Below are 15,864 nucleotides of genomic sequence, written 5' to 3' on the forward strand. Positions count from 1 at the left end.
CATCGGCTTAATGAATCTGACTCAAAACCACCTGATTCATTTCCCCCTGCACTTGCACTTACACATAGTGGAGTGTTTTCTTTACATACATTCTATAAATATGAAAGCTATATAAATGCATATAAAGGCACCTGCCTATTCATAACTTTAATCTTTAGAAAAAAAAGATTTACATTTTTTTAAATTATTTTTCCACTTAAATAAACATTACTTCACCATTACATAATATATAGGAAAATATTCCACAAATGTTTCATAAACAACAACAGCTATGCTTGTTCATAGGTCGCACAGTGTTACTGAGGAAGACATACTGAACCAAAACCCAGGATAGAGAGGCTGTGAGAATGTGGTCTGGACTCTGTGTAAGAGGGTCATCTTGTCAGAAATGTCATAAAAGCAAAGAGTTCCTGCTTTGTAGTCAACATACACCCCTATTTTAGAGGATAAAGGGCCATAGATTTCAGTTTTATTGTTGTCATGCCAGATACAAGGAGTTGGAGAACACTCCAGACTCCAGGACTGACTGTTGTGTCCAAACCAATGCACACGATCATGTCCTTTTCTTCCCACCCCTTTATATGAAACAGCAACATAGACCCCATATATTCCTTTTTCCCATTCAACTTCCCAGTAACAGTGTCCACTCACACTTTCTCTGCACAGCACCTGGGGCCAGAAATCAAATCTGTTCGGATGCTGAATATACGGTCGGATTGTCTCGCGGCATGTTGCTTCTCTGTTGTTTTCAGAAATTCTGAGTTCATTGTGTGCAGTGGTGATGTCCAGCGTAAACTTCTGATAATCTGGAAATAAAACCAGACACGAAAACAGAAATGTGTGCATTCAGAATAAAATTAAATTAACCAGTTTTGCAACATTGTATGTACAGTACATTATGTGTCACTTACATTGTAGACAATCCTCACTGGTTTTTGGCTCAGATGGAAATCTCAACTGAAAATTTGTAACTGCAAACATACAGATAAAATGGTGCATTATTATTGCTGATCTATGTGAAAGTTTCACTAAATGTTTTTTCTCTCACCATTTGAAATGATTTTGTACTCCTCCTTGCCAAATTTCTGCAATTCCATGTTAAGATCAGAAAGAGATTTCCTCACAAGATCAGGTTTAATATGCTGACTGACAGCTAAGCTGGGCGAGTTCACAGATGCAGAAAGTAAAGAAAGAGACCGGAAATGCTGTAGAGAGATATATTTGTATTTTCAGAGTACTAAATTAAATTTTTCATATTTACAAATGCTCAATTTAAAGGTGTTAAGTCATTAAAGAGTAACAAGTAAAGCAATGATTACCTGTAGGAAATAAACATTGTTATCTGTGTTTAAAAGCTTCTGTAGCTCAGCATCTCTCTTGTGGAGCTCAGCGATCTCCTTCTCCAGCTGCTCATGAAGCTGCGCAACTCGACTGTGTTCCATCTTTTCTTGAACTCTGATCAGCTCTGCTACCTCAGAGCGTGTTTTCTCAATAGTGTGGATCAGATGAATGAAGATCTTCTCATTTTCCTCTAATGCAGTCTGTGCAGAGCACTGTTGGAAAGCAGAGTAAGCTGCACTCTTAAAAAAAAAAAATTCCAACAGGTTTTTGCAACAATACCATAGAAAAACCATTGAGCAGTTCTTAAACAAATTATTGTTTTCTTAGAGTGGTGAGCATTTGGATAATCTAGAACCTTTCGTGGCATGGAAAGGTTACATGGATGTTAAAGGCTATACATGAAACCTCTGATGCCAGTAAAAAAAAAAAAAAAAAAAAAAAAAAAAAACTTTTTATTTATTTATTTATTTTTTTTAAGTGTGGCATCCCTCTCTATTCCTCTCATTCAACCTCTTCAGTTAAATCCATACAAAGAAGTAGTTAATTTTTGTTGTTCTCCATTTTTTAAACATATCCACATACGGTGGCCGACAGAGGCCAACGCGCTGCAAACAAGAAAACACATGCAAACAGAAAAAAACGACAACAAATTAAGAAAACATCTTCATCAGTTTGACAACACAGGCGCTGCAAATCCTCGCAACGCAAACACAAATACGGAAACGCGCTGCAAATTCTCACAACACAACCAAACTCAGAAACGCGCTGCGAACACACGAGGGCGCTGCAAACTAACAAACGCGCTGCATATAACGCGGTACGCAACGGAAATGTTTCAGGGGGACCTCAAAAAGTGACGAACTCATCTGGGACCTGATTATTTATATCACTAAATTACCTGATTATTTATATAACTATGACCTTTAAGTGATACTATACTATCACTAAAAGGCGATAGTTCACCGATAACACCTCTGCTCTGACCAACAGCCACTGAAAAAATAATCAGGTCCCAGATGGGTTCGTCACTTTTTGAGGTCCCCCTGAAACATTTCCGTTGTGGACCGTGTTATATGCAGCGCGTTCGTGTGTTCGCAGCGCGTTTCTGAGTTTGGTTGTGTTGTGAGAATTTGCAGCGCGTTTCCGTATTTGTGTTTGCGTTACGAGGATTTGCAGCGCCTGTGTTGTCAAACTGATAAAGATGTTTTCTTAATTTGTTGTCGTTTTTTCTGTTTGCATGTGTTTTCTTGTTTGCAGCGCGTTGGCCTCTGTCGGCCACCGTAGTTATATTCATTCAATAACATACAATTATAATTTTAGGTACAATAAAGTGTCAGTTCTACCAAGAACATGTACAAGTTCAGCCCTAAATGCATTGAAGTTTCACCAATAATTACTACCAGGGGTTCAATTGGTCCAGGGCTGTCCTCTTAGGCCGTCCACCTAGGATTACCCTGGTATCTCACTACTAGAGGACTTTCCTCGTACATTTTAAACATTACAGGATATGGTTTAAAACACTTCACTCATTCTTACTAATTCAAGCAAAGCATTTACATATGTGTTTTTATATGTATCTCTGAATGAAACTGTCTTCAGAAATGTTTTTGCATTTCAACTTTATCTGATAAAATACCGTTCATGAGCGTAGTGCTGCTTTTTTTTTTTTTAAAGCCGTTACTGGGGAAACTAATACTGAAGTTCCAAAAAGAACAAAAAGCCATTTTTTCCTCCATCCACTAATAAAACCCTGTTTTAAATTAATATAATCATTTTATTTTAGATTTTTTTTGTGTGAAAACCTGTATCTGATCTGTAAATCATGTCATTTTATAGTTGAATGTTACCATAGACCCTCCTTATATTGCATTAATGTTTATTTTTAAACGAAGTTTTGCAGGTCTTAATAGTTTAATAGTCTTACATTTTGATTTTAAAAAATCCTGCAAACAGGGGCGCTAGCGCGCGGCGAATGGAGTAGACGTTCTTTTTAAGTCTCCTCAAGCTGACTCCTGTTTTTGTTTAATATATCCGTCATTATATCAGTTCGCCCAAAGTTTTATGTTACAGCCTCTATCTCAATTGTTGCTGATTGCACCAGTGTGTCCAAAGCTAAATTTCTTGCTACAGTTAACGAAGTAATGACTTCCAAGAAGCTTTCGAAGGCCGCGCAGCAGAGTAAGGATGGCGACGCCATGAGTGATTCCCTCTCCTCAGCCACCGCCAACACTATACTTGCAGCCATTGAGACGCAAGGCAAAGATTTAAAACGGCTCATTGAGGACACGAAGTTGTCTATCAACACTCGCCTTGACGCGTTGGATGCAGTGCTGGCCAATCTACAGTCCGAACAGTCAGGTGTTAAGAAAAAAGTTGAAGATTTGGAATTAGCCATGACCGGTTGCGATTCACGTCTGAACGAAGTGGAGAGAATCTGTGACGAACTGCGTTCGGATAACAGATTTCTACGTGCTAAAGTAAATGATCTGGAGGGCCGCTCACGTCGGCTAAACTTGAAATTTGTGGGAGTAAAAGAAGGAGCGGAGCAAGGTCATCCTACGGAGTTTGTTACTGAGCTTATCTCTACGCTGTTCGGCCAAGACAAGTTTTCGAAACCTGTCAAAGTGGATCGCGCCCATAGATCGCTGCAACCTAAGCCTACAGAAGACGAGAGGCCGCGTCCGATTATTGCGAAGCTGCATCATGACCGTGACAAGGACCTGATCCTCCGGCTGAGCCGTGACAACGCGCCGCTGCATTACATGGGGAAACAGGTGCATATTTTCCCGGACTATACAGCGGAGGTGGCCTCCAAACGTCGTGCATTCGGATCGGTGGTGAAAGCTTTGAAGGAAGCTGGGGTTTCCTGCTCTCTTCGTTTTCCTGCAAAGTTGCGAGTTAAGTACAAAGACTCCATATCGATTTTCGATTCACCAGAAGAAGCACGGAAATATGCGGACTCTCTATCTAACAAATGACTTCTCTTTACTGATTTTGATTTATGGTGCTGATGCAATGGCTTGATTAGGGCGGATTGTTAAGTTTTAATTTTAAATTCTTCCTGAGTCTTTCTGTTTTGACGGCACTTTTGTCTATATTTGGTATTTTGTCAGCGGCAGGGGAGAACGAGTGATATTTTTTTTTCTCTACAGCTTACTGAGTAAGTCCCTTGTTTTGTTGTTTTCTCTCCCTTTGCTCCGCTACCTTCCTGGTAATGGGTGTGTTTTACTGTTTCAGTTGGGGAAACGGTTTTGGGAGGGGGGTAAGTTGTAATGGGGTGTTTTGGGCTATTTATAGTACAGTGTTTACTGCCTTCTTTGTTCCTTTATCGGTGATATTCAAGTTCGATGACGAAGGTTGATGCAAATAGTTCTTTTGGGGGGACCAACGTCACATTTGTATCTTGGAATGTTAGAGGTATGGGACACCAGATTAAAAGAGGCAAAGTATTTGCACATCTTAAGTCCCTCTCTGCTGACATTATTTTTTTGCAAGAGACTCACATCAGACCAACAGATCAGAGACGCCTTAGATCTAACTGGATCTCGCAAGTTTATCAGTCTTCATTTTCCTCAAAGGCCAGGGGTGTTGCTATCCTATTTAGAAAATCTGTCCCATTTCGTTTGTCTGCTGTCATCTCTGATCCTTCGGGAAGGTATATTTTAGTATCTGGTCATATAAATTCATTCCCAATTTCATGTGTAAATATTTACGGTCCAAATTTTGACGATCCTAATTTCTTTAAAAAGATTTTTGATTTGCTTCCTGACCCCAGTACTACAAATGTAATAATTGGTGGTGATTTTAACTGCTATCTTGATGCTTATTTGGATCGCTCCTCCACGCAGGTTCCTCACATTTTACGTTCAGTTGGTACTTTAAATAATTTATGTAAGTCTTTTAATATAGTCGATATTTGGAGACTACAACACCCATCCGACAGAGACTACTCCTTCTTTTCTCCTGTGCACAAATCATATTCTAGAATAGATTATTTTCTTATTGATTCTAAACTTATTTCGAACGTAATACAGACCAAATATAACAATATTATAATTTCTGACCATAGTCCGCTTTCGATGGTGTTTAACCTTTCTATGTCTCAGTCAAAGTACAATTGGCGTTTAAATCCTTGTTTACTATTGCAGGAGAATTTTCACGCATACATCTCTTCTCACATCAAGCAGTTTCTTGATTTTAATGATAAAGGTGATGTGTCTGATTCCACTCTTTGGGAGACCTTTAAGGTAGTGTTGCGAGGTAATATAATTGCTTATGAATCGAGCAGGAAAAAGGCAAAACGTAAACGGCTTGCTGAAATTGAAACCTTGCTTCCAACTATGGAACATGCCTATAGACTAACTAAATCTCAGTCAGATCTTAATGCAATGCTAAAACTGAAGTACGAGTATAATAATATCTTGAGTGAACAAGTCAGTAATATGATGCTTAAGATAAAACGTAAGCAATTTGAGCTGGGTGACAAACCTGAAAGATTACTCTCTCGGCAGTTAAGAGGAATACAGGCCAATAGAGCTATTTTTCAAATTAAATCAGACTCTGGTGTAATATTAACCAATCCAAAAGAAATTAATTCTCGTTTTTTGGAATTTTATAAACATCTTTTTACTTCTAAGTGTAATGTGCCCATTTCAGATATTTCTGATTTTCTTGATACAATAGACACTCCGAAGCTTAGTGAGAAGGCTAAAAGTGATCTAGATAAAGAGTTCACATTAGATGAAATCTTGAAGGCTATTAAGTCTTTTCCGAATGGTAAGGCTTCAGGGCCCGATGGGTTTTGTATTGAACTCTATAAAGCTCATTCAGATATTATTGCTCCACTATTGCTGAGAATGATAAATCATTCTTTTGAAAATAAACAACTTCCTCGTTCTCTTTATGAAGCAAATATTTGCTTGTTATTAAAAAAAGATAGGGATGACACTGATCCTTCTAGCTATAGACCATTAAGCTTGCTAAATTGTGACCAGAAGATTGTTGCAAAGGTGTTGGCCTTTCGTTTGAGTAAACACATGGCTTCATTAATCCACCATGATCAGACTGGTTTTATTTTAGGTAGATTTTCTTTTTCAAATGTTCGTCGCTTGTTAAATGTTATGTATAATGTAGATCCTCAGTGGACTAAGGCAGCTGTTATCTCTTTAGATGCCGAGAAGGCCTTCGATCAGATCGAGTGGCAATATCTATACTCAGTATTAGATAAGTTTGGGTTTGGTAAAAATTTTCGTACATACATTGAGATGCTTTACGCAAACCCAAAATCTGCGGTAGTCACTAATTTAGACAAATCTGACTATGTTCCACTTTACCGTGGGACTAGGCAGGGATGTTGCCTCAGTCCCTTACTGTTTAATTTGGCTTTGGAGCCTTTGGCTATAAGTATTCGACATCATTCTTCTATTAGTGGCATTAAAATTGGGCCAATAGAGACTAGGCTCTCTCTATACGCAGACGATTTACTTATATTCTTAAAGGATGCTGTTGACTCTTTACCTCCAATAATGGATTTGATAAAGCATTTTGGTTCTTTTTCTGGGTATTCTATCAACTGGAATAAAAGTTTATTTGTTCCCCTTGGAAATAATTTTTCAACCAATTTTTTTGAGTCCCTCCCTTTTAAAATTGTTCGTGATCATTTCACGTATTTAGGATTGGTTATTCCCCTAGATCCCAAAGATATATTTAAACTTAATTTTATTGCTGCAATAAAGAGCCTTAAATCCAACATTGAAAAATGGAGGCTTTTACCTTTATCATTGATAGGCCGTGTTAATGCTATAAAGATGATGGTCCTTCCAAGGTTTTTATATTTGTTTCAGAACCTACCCATTTATCTTACTAAATCGTTTTTTAAAAATCTAGACTCTATTATTTTCCCGTTCATTTGGAGTTTTAAGACTCATCGTATCTCGAAGGCACACTTGGAAAAATCTAAAGAGATTGGGGGACTGGCGATGCCAGTCTTTCAACATTATTATTGGGCTGCAAATGTAAGAGCCTTGATGTATTGGAGTAAAGATTCGCTATGTTGTAATGAGACTGATGATTTTCCTACCTGGATTCACATGGAATCTCATTCTGTAATCAAGAGCTCTCTTCCTGCTTTATTACTTTCTAATTTAAATACTCCTTTAAAGATTATTACTAATAATTTTGTAGTACATAGCTCTTTGAGAATATTGAAACAAATTAAGAAATTTCTTGGTATCACACGGCCTTCCGTACATTCTCCCATTTGTAAGAATCATAATTTTACACCTGGTCTGAGCGATAGAATTTTTCAATTGTGGAATAACAAGGGTCTCTCCACATTTAATGATCTATACACAGATGGTCGCTTTGCCTCTTTTGATCACCTTCTTGGTAGATATAGTCTTTCTCATTCTCATTTCTATCGATACTTGCAGATTCGGCATTATGCTCAGCAAGCATTTTGTGATTATAGGACCCATCAGGAAGAACACCGCTTCTTTAACCTAGTGCGACAAGCACCTGAATCTAGGCATATGGTTTCGCAATTTGTTTCTCTCTTCTCTTCACAATTAAACATTTCTTCTGATTATCTTAAGGTAGCTTGGGAAAAGGATGCTGAAATCAACATATCTGACAACCTCTGGTCTGAAATCTTACAGCGAATACACAGCTGTTCTGTTAATGCAAGACTTCAGTTAATTCAGTTCAAAATTGTACATAGACTGCACTATTCTAAAGTCAAACTCCACAAGATCTACCCAGAAGTGTCTCCAGTTTGTGATCGATGTCAGGGCGCAGAGGGAACTTTATCTCATTCTTTTTGGCTCTGTCCAAAACTCCATAGGTATTGGCAGGATATATTTTCGTGGTACTCTGCGGCATATAAACTGGCTGTTTTGCCTGAAGTAGAATTGGCCATCTTTGGCTACTCTGGCACAGTTTCATCTTTTCCTTATTATGTGCAATTGGCATTAATGCTGGGTATGGTGGTGGCTAAGAGAATTATATTGAGGGAGTGGAAATCCACTCTTCCCTTATGTTTTCAGAGATGGCTTGCTGAAATGGCTGCTGTCATTCATCTTGAGAAAATGAGGTTTAATGAAGCAAAGTCTCTTAATAAGTTTTCTAAGATCTGGGGTCCCTTCCTCCAACAACTTAATAACAGTAGTATGTAATGGACTTTGACGCATTTATAACACTGTAATTTCTACGCTGATTTTTATCTCCCCTTTTTTGTGTGTTTGATCTTTCTCCTTCGTAATTATGTTAGGCACTTATGTCATTTGCAATGTACTCTGGCCCTTTTTTGTGTGGGTGTGTATGTTTTGTTTGTTTTTGTTTTGTTTTGTTTCTCGTTGGTATGTTGTTGTTGTAATAAAACCAATAAAAATCAATATTGAAAAAAAAAAAAAAAATCCTGCAAACAGATGCAGCGTTGCACACTACCAGCATCTGAAATGATTTTGATCAGCATTTAGTGGGCTCTCTCAATGTTTTATATTTTACAGTTTGTCAATTGATAAGATTTTGTAGGCTTTGTATTCATATGTACACCCCTCAAATTGATGTAGATCCCCCACATAACAAATCCCAATTTAACCCGAATTTATTACATATTTGGGTCTTTAGTGACCTAGACCAACTTATTCCTCAATGCGGAAGTAAGCCTATGGGTGAGACTTCTGGTTCATTAGCTGCTATAGGGAAATAACCAGAAGAATAAAAACGTGTAGTAACGGTAAAACTTTTTGCACTGCAAACCAGTGTTCATAATAAAGATAATACATTAAAATAATATGGTAAGACACACCAATTTGCAAAATGGTGGACACAAAATGAAAAACAAGCTATTTTGTATACAGCTAAATAGCAGGACACAGACCAGAAGCCACACCCTTAACATTTATGGGGAAAACTATGGTTGGATTGATAACTGCTGCAATAGCAACAGTAACATATAAATAAAACACTCCTGATATTTTAATAACAATTACAAAAGAATAAAAACAAAGCGTATTTCATTACATTTGAAACGTAGACTGTGCAATCTAAGGAGATGAATTTACCATCACTGTCATCTTTAAAGCGCACTTTTATTCAGCGTCTGGCTTATATTTGTGATCTCAACCATATTCTCAACACTTATATTTACAGTAATTACTCTTCAGTAAAGCCACTAATGCCAGTTCAGTTTTTGTCGCTGATATTCTTTTGTTTTATACATGCAGTAATTATGAGTGGAACATCACTTCATCATTGTCTAAACATTGTCTTGAGGAATAAAGTTGAACTGCACTTACTGAGTCGTCAGATATTTAATTTTTATTAAGCAAGACGAATATATTTACACTATTACTTAGGCTTCCTCAGGCTATCTGTACATAGGCTAACTGCACAGATTAATCGCTCATCTATTCATCTACTCATGTTTGCTCTTGCAGTGGTTGTTCTTACCTTTAGTGCATCCAAAAACTGTTTCAGCTCATCCAGCTCTTTCTGTTTGTCCTTGATTCTTTGCTGTACTTCCCTTCGCTTTTCTGCAATCTCAGTCTTTAGGATAGAAAAAAAAAAAATGTAGCTCATCAAGAAATCACATCAAGTTCTCTGACTGGTCAAACTAGTTTACTGCTATGATCATGTGCTATCAAATGCAACTTTCTTTTTAAAGCATTTCCCAACCATTTTACCTCAAAGAAATGATGTAAACATCACAAATCAAGTCAAGAATATAACATGAACAAGTTCTCACCTGTTTTCCTGTCCTTTCTGTATCAGCTTCAACTGTATCATGTCCTTTGTGTTCATTTAACGCGCACAAAGCACAGATACATTTCTGATCTGTGCGGCAATAGAACTCATTGAGTTTGTCATGTTGTGAACAGGTGTTTTCCTTTAGGTATGAGGAGGCTTCGATCAGCTTGTGTCTCTTCAGATATTGCACTGTGGTGTGAGGTATTAGATGACTTTCACAGAAGGAAGCCAGGCACATTAAACAAGACTTGACGGCTTTGAGTTTTCTTCCAGTGCATTCGTCACACTCTACGTCTCCAGGTTCAGCAAAGCTTGGATCCGAACGATGGTTCGAAGAAGGTAGCTCCACTTTTTTCATTCTCTCCAACAGATCATCTACCTTGATGGATGTGCGTGGCTTTGGAGTGAACATCTCTCCACACTGAGGACAGCTGTGAGATCCCTTTGGACTGAGAACAAATGACGAACAGAAACTCTGTCCACAGTTACAAGTCACTGGATTTTTCAGTAGATCTTGACGGACTGGACAGCTGGCCTGGTGTTTTCCTGATGTCCTAATACTGACGTCTGCTACTTTATTGAGAAAGTGGGGTGTACCAACCAGGCTCCTCCTTGAGAGTATGTGTTGCTTATTTGAGCATGATGAGCATTTGTTCCCAGAAAAGAAGTTTTTTTTCATTCCATCTGCATACTTTCACTTTTGCCAGTTCAAGTCAATCATCTCTTCCTTGTGGCAGTGTGAAACATTTTGACTTGAACCTTTCCAGCACAGATCAGTGTAAACATATTGTATAACACTGAGTGCTGCATTTTAAGCAATTAAATAAAATTAAAATAGTATATACATACTTCACCGTATGATGCTTACATTACATAAAATGAAAAATTAATTTTGTTAGGCTGCTGGTCATAAACACAACAGAATAATTCTCAAATGTCTAAACATTAGATGCAATGGAAATTGTTAATGTCAAACACTGCTTAAAGGAGAAGTTCACTTCCAGAACAAAGATTTACAGATATGTTACTCATCCCCTTGTCATCCAAGATGTTCATGTCTTTCTTTCTACAGTGATAAAGCAATTATGCTTTTTGAGGAAAACATTTCAGGATTTCTCTCCATATAGTGGACTTCTATGGTGCACCTGAGTTTGAACTTCCAAAATGCAGTTTAAATGCAGCTTCAAAGGGCTCTAAACGATCCCAGCCAACGAAAAAGGATCTTGTCTAGTGAAATAAAAAACAATTTATATACTTTTTAACCTCAAATGCTCGTCTTGTCTAGCTCTGTGTGTACTCTGTGTATTCTGGTTCATGACAGTTAGGGTATGTCGAAAAGCTCCCATCTCATTTTCTCCTCTAACTTCAAAATGGATGATTAGGATGATTTAAGTTGGAGGAGAAAATGAGATGGGAGTTTTTCAACATACCCTAACTGTCTTGAACCGGACACATGCACAGTGCAGGGCTAAGATGAGCGTTTGTGGTTAAAAAGTTTATAAATTGTAATTAAAAAAAAAAACTGATAATATTGCTAGGTAAGACCCTTATTCCTTGGCTGGGATCGTTTAGAGCTGCATTTAAACTGCATTTTGAAAGTTCAAACTAGGGGGCATCACAAGTCCATTATATGGAGAGAAGTTCTGAAATGTTTTCCTCAGAAAACATAATTTCTTTACGACTGAAGAAAGAAAGACATGAACATCTCGAAAGACAAGGGAGTGAATACATTACCTGTAATTTTTTGTTCTAAAAGTAAACTACTTCTGTAAATAGGAAAAGAGAGATGCATTAGCTTATAGTAAGAAAAAAAACAGGAAGTTGTAGTTTCTAAGGAGTAACAGCTAAGAGGAAACAAAGAAGTAAGACACTGCTGACAGACTGTGAGTGAAAACCAACCATGAGGGACCGTTTATATCTTTTCTTCTTTATGTTTCATTTCACTACAGGTGAGTTAAGATTTTGCGTTATTTAAGAGGACTCAATGAGAGATCATTGATCAATGAAGTTAGATCTTGTTTAACCCTAGGGCACTCATTGAAATACTTGGAAATTCTAAAATTCAACCCCAGAGTGTTATTGGAGGTTATTACAAGACCTTTAAACTTTTGTGACTTAAAAATTTTTTTTATGTTTTTATGTTGAAAATTAGGTTAAATGAAGTGATCATATATAGTCACTTGCCGGTCTATGGTAACCTTTTCCCCCCAAAAAAATGTGTATACATTTTAAATATAAGGCATAAATAAATACATAAAACATATATAATATTCATTGAATATTTATTTAGAAACAATTTACACACACAATTTATATATATATATATATATATATATATATATATATATATATATATATATGAACACAAAAACTTAACAGAATATTTATTTAGGAAATTAAAAATCTTGCTGTCTTCCTCGTCAGAACCCTAGATGGGGTCAGCTGGCACAACAAAACTGACTTCTATCCATAGAATTGTTGAGTAGACAGCTGAGAAAGAAAAGGTTTCTGAGTCAGTATCAAGCCCATGTTGATTTGTTTGTGAAAGAAAAGTGCAGATCTACTGAAAACATATAATATTCACATAAATAGTAAATTTATAATAAGAACTGAAAAAAATAGCATTAAGTACTGGTGGTACCACCTATTTTAGCAGAAATAATAAACACCAATCTATTGGTACTAAAACCAAAATTACAAATTTTTCACTGTTTATTTCTTGATCATTTCAATAAATGGTTTAAGTTTGACACTGGATTACTGCATCATGGTATACAAGCCTTTGCAATATTCAGTGGACAAAAAACAGGCATAAAAACAGCCAAACTATCACTTGCCTTACTTTTACCTGAACCGGGCGTATGTCTAAAAATGGACATTCTGTTGTGTTACCACAAATGGGCGTATGATCAAATATGATCACACCATTTTTTTTACCACATCATTCACTAATTTATAGAAATCAAACGCAAACAACGTCAATATCACCATATAACACAACTATTCAGCTATATAATGTGTGAGTTTTATTGACTTACCATTGTGCATTTCGATGCTTTCTCCATTTTTGTGGGACAAAGTAGGAGTGTAAATCAGCATTTTCTCATTCCGGAAGCACGCTGAAGTTTGAAACGCCCCAGACAACTTCCGATTGGTCAGATGCCATTGTGTCGCTATCCGTGACGTAGACTAACATCCGTTGATTGGCTGGGACAAATCCATGTGCTTACACGATCTCATACAAGGGAGGCAGACGCTATTGAAAATGTTCGATTAAGTGATCAAATATGGTCACTCGCCCTATAAAGGGTTAAAACGGGATCTGATGTGATTTGAGTAACATTGTCTTGTTCATTAAATACCATAAAGGTTTAAATCATGCTTGGACCCCTAAATACTTCTGATCACAATATATAAAAAAAAAAACTTTAAGGGATCTTTTCAGCTTTTATTCTTCCTGGTTATTATATATTCCAGTAAAGCTCAAGTGAATGCTCTGAATAAACTCTTTTGTTTGCAGGCTGTATTATTTCATATGTGAAGCAGACAGTAGACATAACAGGATACACAGGTGCTTCAGTTGTGCTGCCCTGCTCCTGTGCTCACCCTCAGTCTACAGCCACAACATTCAGCTGGGAGTTTCAAGACAGTGACAATCGATGGATTCCAGTATTTGAAGATGAGAAATACAGCAGCCGACGTGTGCTGTTTAATGAACGTTCTCCAACAAATCTGTCTCTTCTCATTTCTGACCTCAGAATGAACGACCAGGGCTACTATAGCTGTAAGACTGAACCAAATATTATTACATATGTTAACTTAAAAGTTAAAGGTAAGTGGAAATTTGGAGTAGGTGACTCCTTCGAGTTTCTCCTCTTTTTTGGTTGCAACTATATTACATGTTATGTTGAAATTATTTTAGGAAATCTTCAACTGCAATACAACTAGACATAATTTGTATGACAATGTTTTCAGGGTGTGATTTGGTTGAGAACAGAAAGACAGTTAAAGTGTCTGGATATTCAGGAGAGTCTGTGGTTCTGCCCTGTTCCTGCACTGAACTACTGGCTAAACCTGAACAGATAAAATGGACATATTTTATACAAAATGAATATAAAGAAATTTACCCAAATGAACAGACTGAGAGTTACAAGAACAGAGTCAAACTGTTCAATCCAAACACTCCAGGAAATCTTTCTCTACAAATATCAGCGACCACAGACGACCGAGTAGAATATCAGTGTTTTGTCTCGTCTCAGCAAGTAGTCTTCTTCAGACTTACTGTACTTCATGCTGAAGGTAGTTTTCTTCATTATTGTTAACACTGTTTCTGATCCTTTTAATGATACAGTATGTTTTTCTGTTCCAGTGTTATATTATCACTGACAAATATTCTCTTCTGAACAGATAAACCACGTGTCCATATAATCAGTTTAACAACACATCAACCTTCTCCGTCACACCAAACACAAGAACTTCCACCAGCTCAACAATCCCATCACACACCACAATGTAAGTCACAGACTTGTTTTGCTTTTCATCATACACTATGCTTTACTATAATGTTTAGATTTTAGAAAATGAGAAATTATACATACAGGCATTTTCAAAACATGACATATTGATAGATGTTAAATAAGTTGTTAAAGAGCTCTGGATAAGCTTAAGTAGAATATTTTAATTCAGTATTTCAGTTCGAAATATTATTTTGAGTTCCACATTTGCTGCTGTTTAAAGATATAAGAAATAATTTTTCACAATGTGCTGACTGAGATGTCATATTATTTATGTTTACATGCAATGTTGTGTGCAATTTAGGTGTGAAGACAATCTTTTTGCTCTTTCTTCAGGATGAAGTGGCATTTTCCAATGTAGTCTATGTTAAAACCTCATCTACAGCAGCTCATGCACAGAATGTGGCTGGATATGTCAACACCAGTGCTAAACAAACTTAAAAACAGGATTTATTTATTTTAAACTTCAGAGTTCATCTTCAGTGTTTAGACTAGCAATGGAGCTTATAAACCTTGCATTTGGAGAATATACATGTAGAAAAAGCCACCTGATTCAAAGTAGCAACCATTGAAGAATGAAAAACAATTCTTGCATTTACTGTAACTGTATAGAATATATTATTGAGGATTTTTGAGTGACATATTGAAACAGTCATGTATGTTTTGTGTGACAGTGAAGGCAAAAGCACTATGCTAAAAGGCTTATGACCTCTTGCTTTCTGCCAAACTAAAACAAAAAGTAAGTCATAGCTACTCATTGTAATTTAAAACTAAAAAGAAATGCTGTTAATGGACTATTGGGTGGGAGTTGAAATTAGTCAACAAGAATAGAGAAAAAGGAAGACGTTTTTCTGTCTCTGACACTATTGTGTGTTTATTGTGTTTCATTAATTTAAGTTGGTTTTGTTGTGCATACAGTACTTCAGTTAAATAAAAATCAAACTGTTTTTAACTTTAAACCAATGTCAATATTTTTAATCTTCTCCAAGTCTTTTCAATCATAAAAATGTTTAAAAAGCACATGGATTCTATAATTGAAGATTGAATATTAAAGTATAATCAATATAGCAAGCTTTTCCAGTGTGTAATATAAAATGAATACAATAAGTTTACAATGACTACATACGATTGGTTTGTTTAATAATAAAATGAGTAACAGACAGAACTATTTGGCTATAATAAAAGGAGTTATACAGGGATTGTGCAGCTTTATTGTGTGAGCATGTGCGTGACTGATATAAATACATTTATGAGCTCTAAG

The 15,864-nt window shown here is 36.5% G+C and overlaps 2 protein-coding genes across 2 annotated transcripts; one reads left to right on the forward strand and one right to left on the reverse strand.

The window, feature by feature from the left end:
* Positions 1-279: 279 nt before the first annotated feature.
* LOC141283333 (tripartite motif-containing protein 16-like) lies at positions 280-10,810 on the reverse strand. The gene is made up of 7 exons (XM_073816617.1): positions 10,788-10,810; positions 10,088-10,700; positions 9,793-9,888; positions 1,320-1,553; positions 1,049-1,205; positions 912-971; positions 280-806 (listed from the first exon to the last, which is right to left on the reverse strand). The coding sequence occupies exons 1-7, from the start codon at positions 10,808-10,810 to the stop codon at positions 280-282; spliced, it is 1,710 nt and encodes a 569-aa protein (XP_073672718.1).
* Positions 10,811-11,989: 1,179 nt separating this feature from the next.
* On the forward strand, positions 11,990-15,044 carry LOC141283334 (uncharacterized). Its single transcript, XM_073816618.1, has 5 exons — positions 11,990-12,038; positions 13,610-13,921; positions 14,065-14,388; positions 14,497-14,601; positions 14,908-15,044. Exons 1-5 carry the CDS (start codon positions 11,990-11,992, stop codon positions 15,042-15,044), a joined length of 927 nt encoding a protein of 308 aa, XP_073672719.1.
* The last annotated feature ends 820 nt before the right edge of the window (positions 15,045-15,864 follow it).

The sequence above is a fragment of the Garra rufa genome, chromosome 13 (assembly GCF_049309525.1).
Source record: "Garra rufa chromosome 13, GarRuf1.0, whole genome shotgun sequence".
In the NCBI taxonomy this organism is placed as follows: Eukaryota; Metazoa; Chordata; class Actinopteri; order Cypriniformes; family Cyprinidae; genus Garra; species Garra rufa.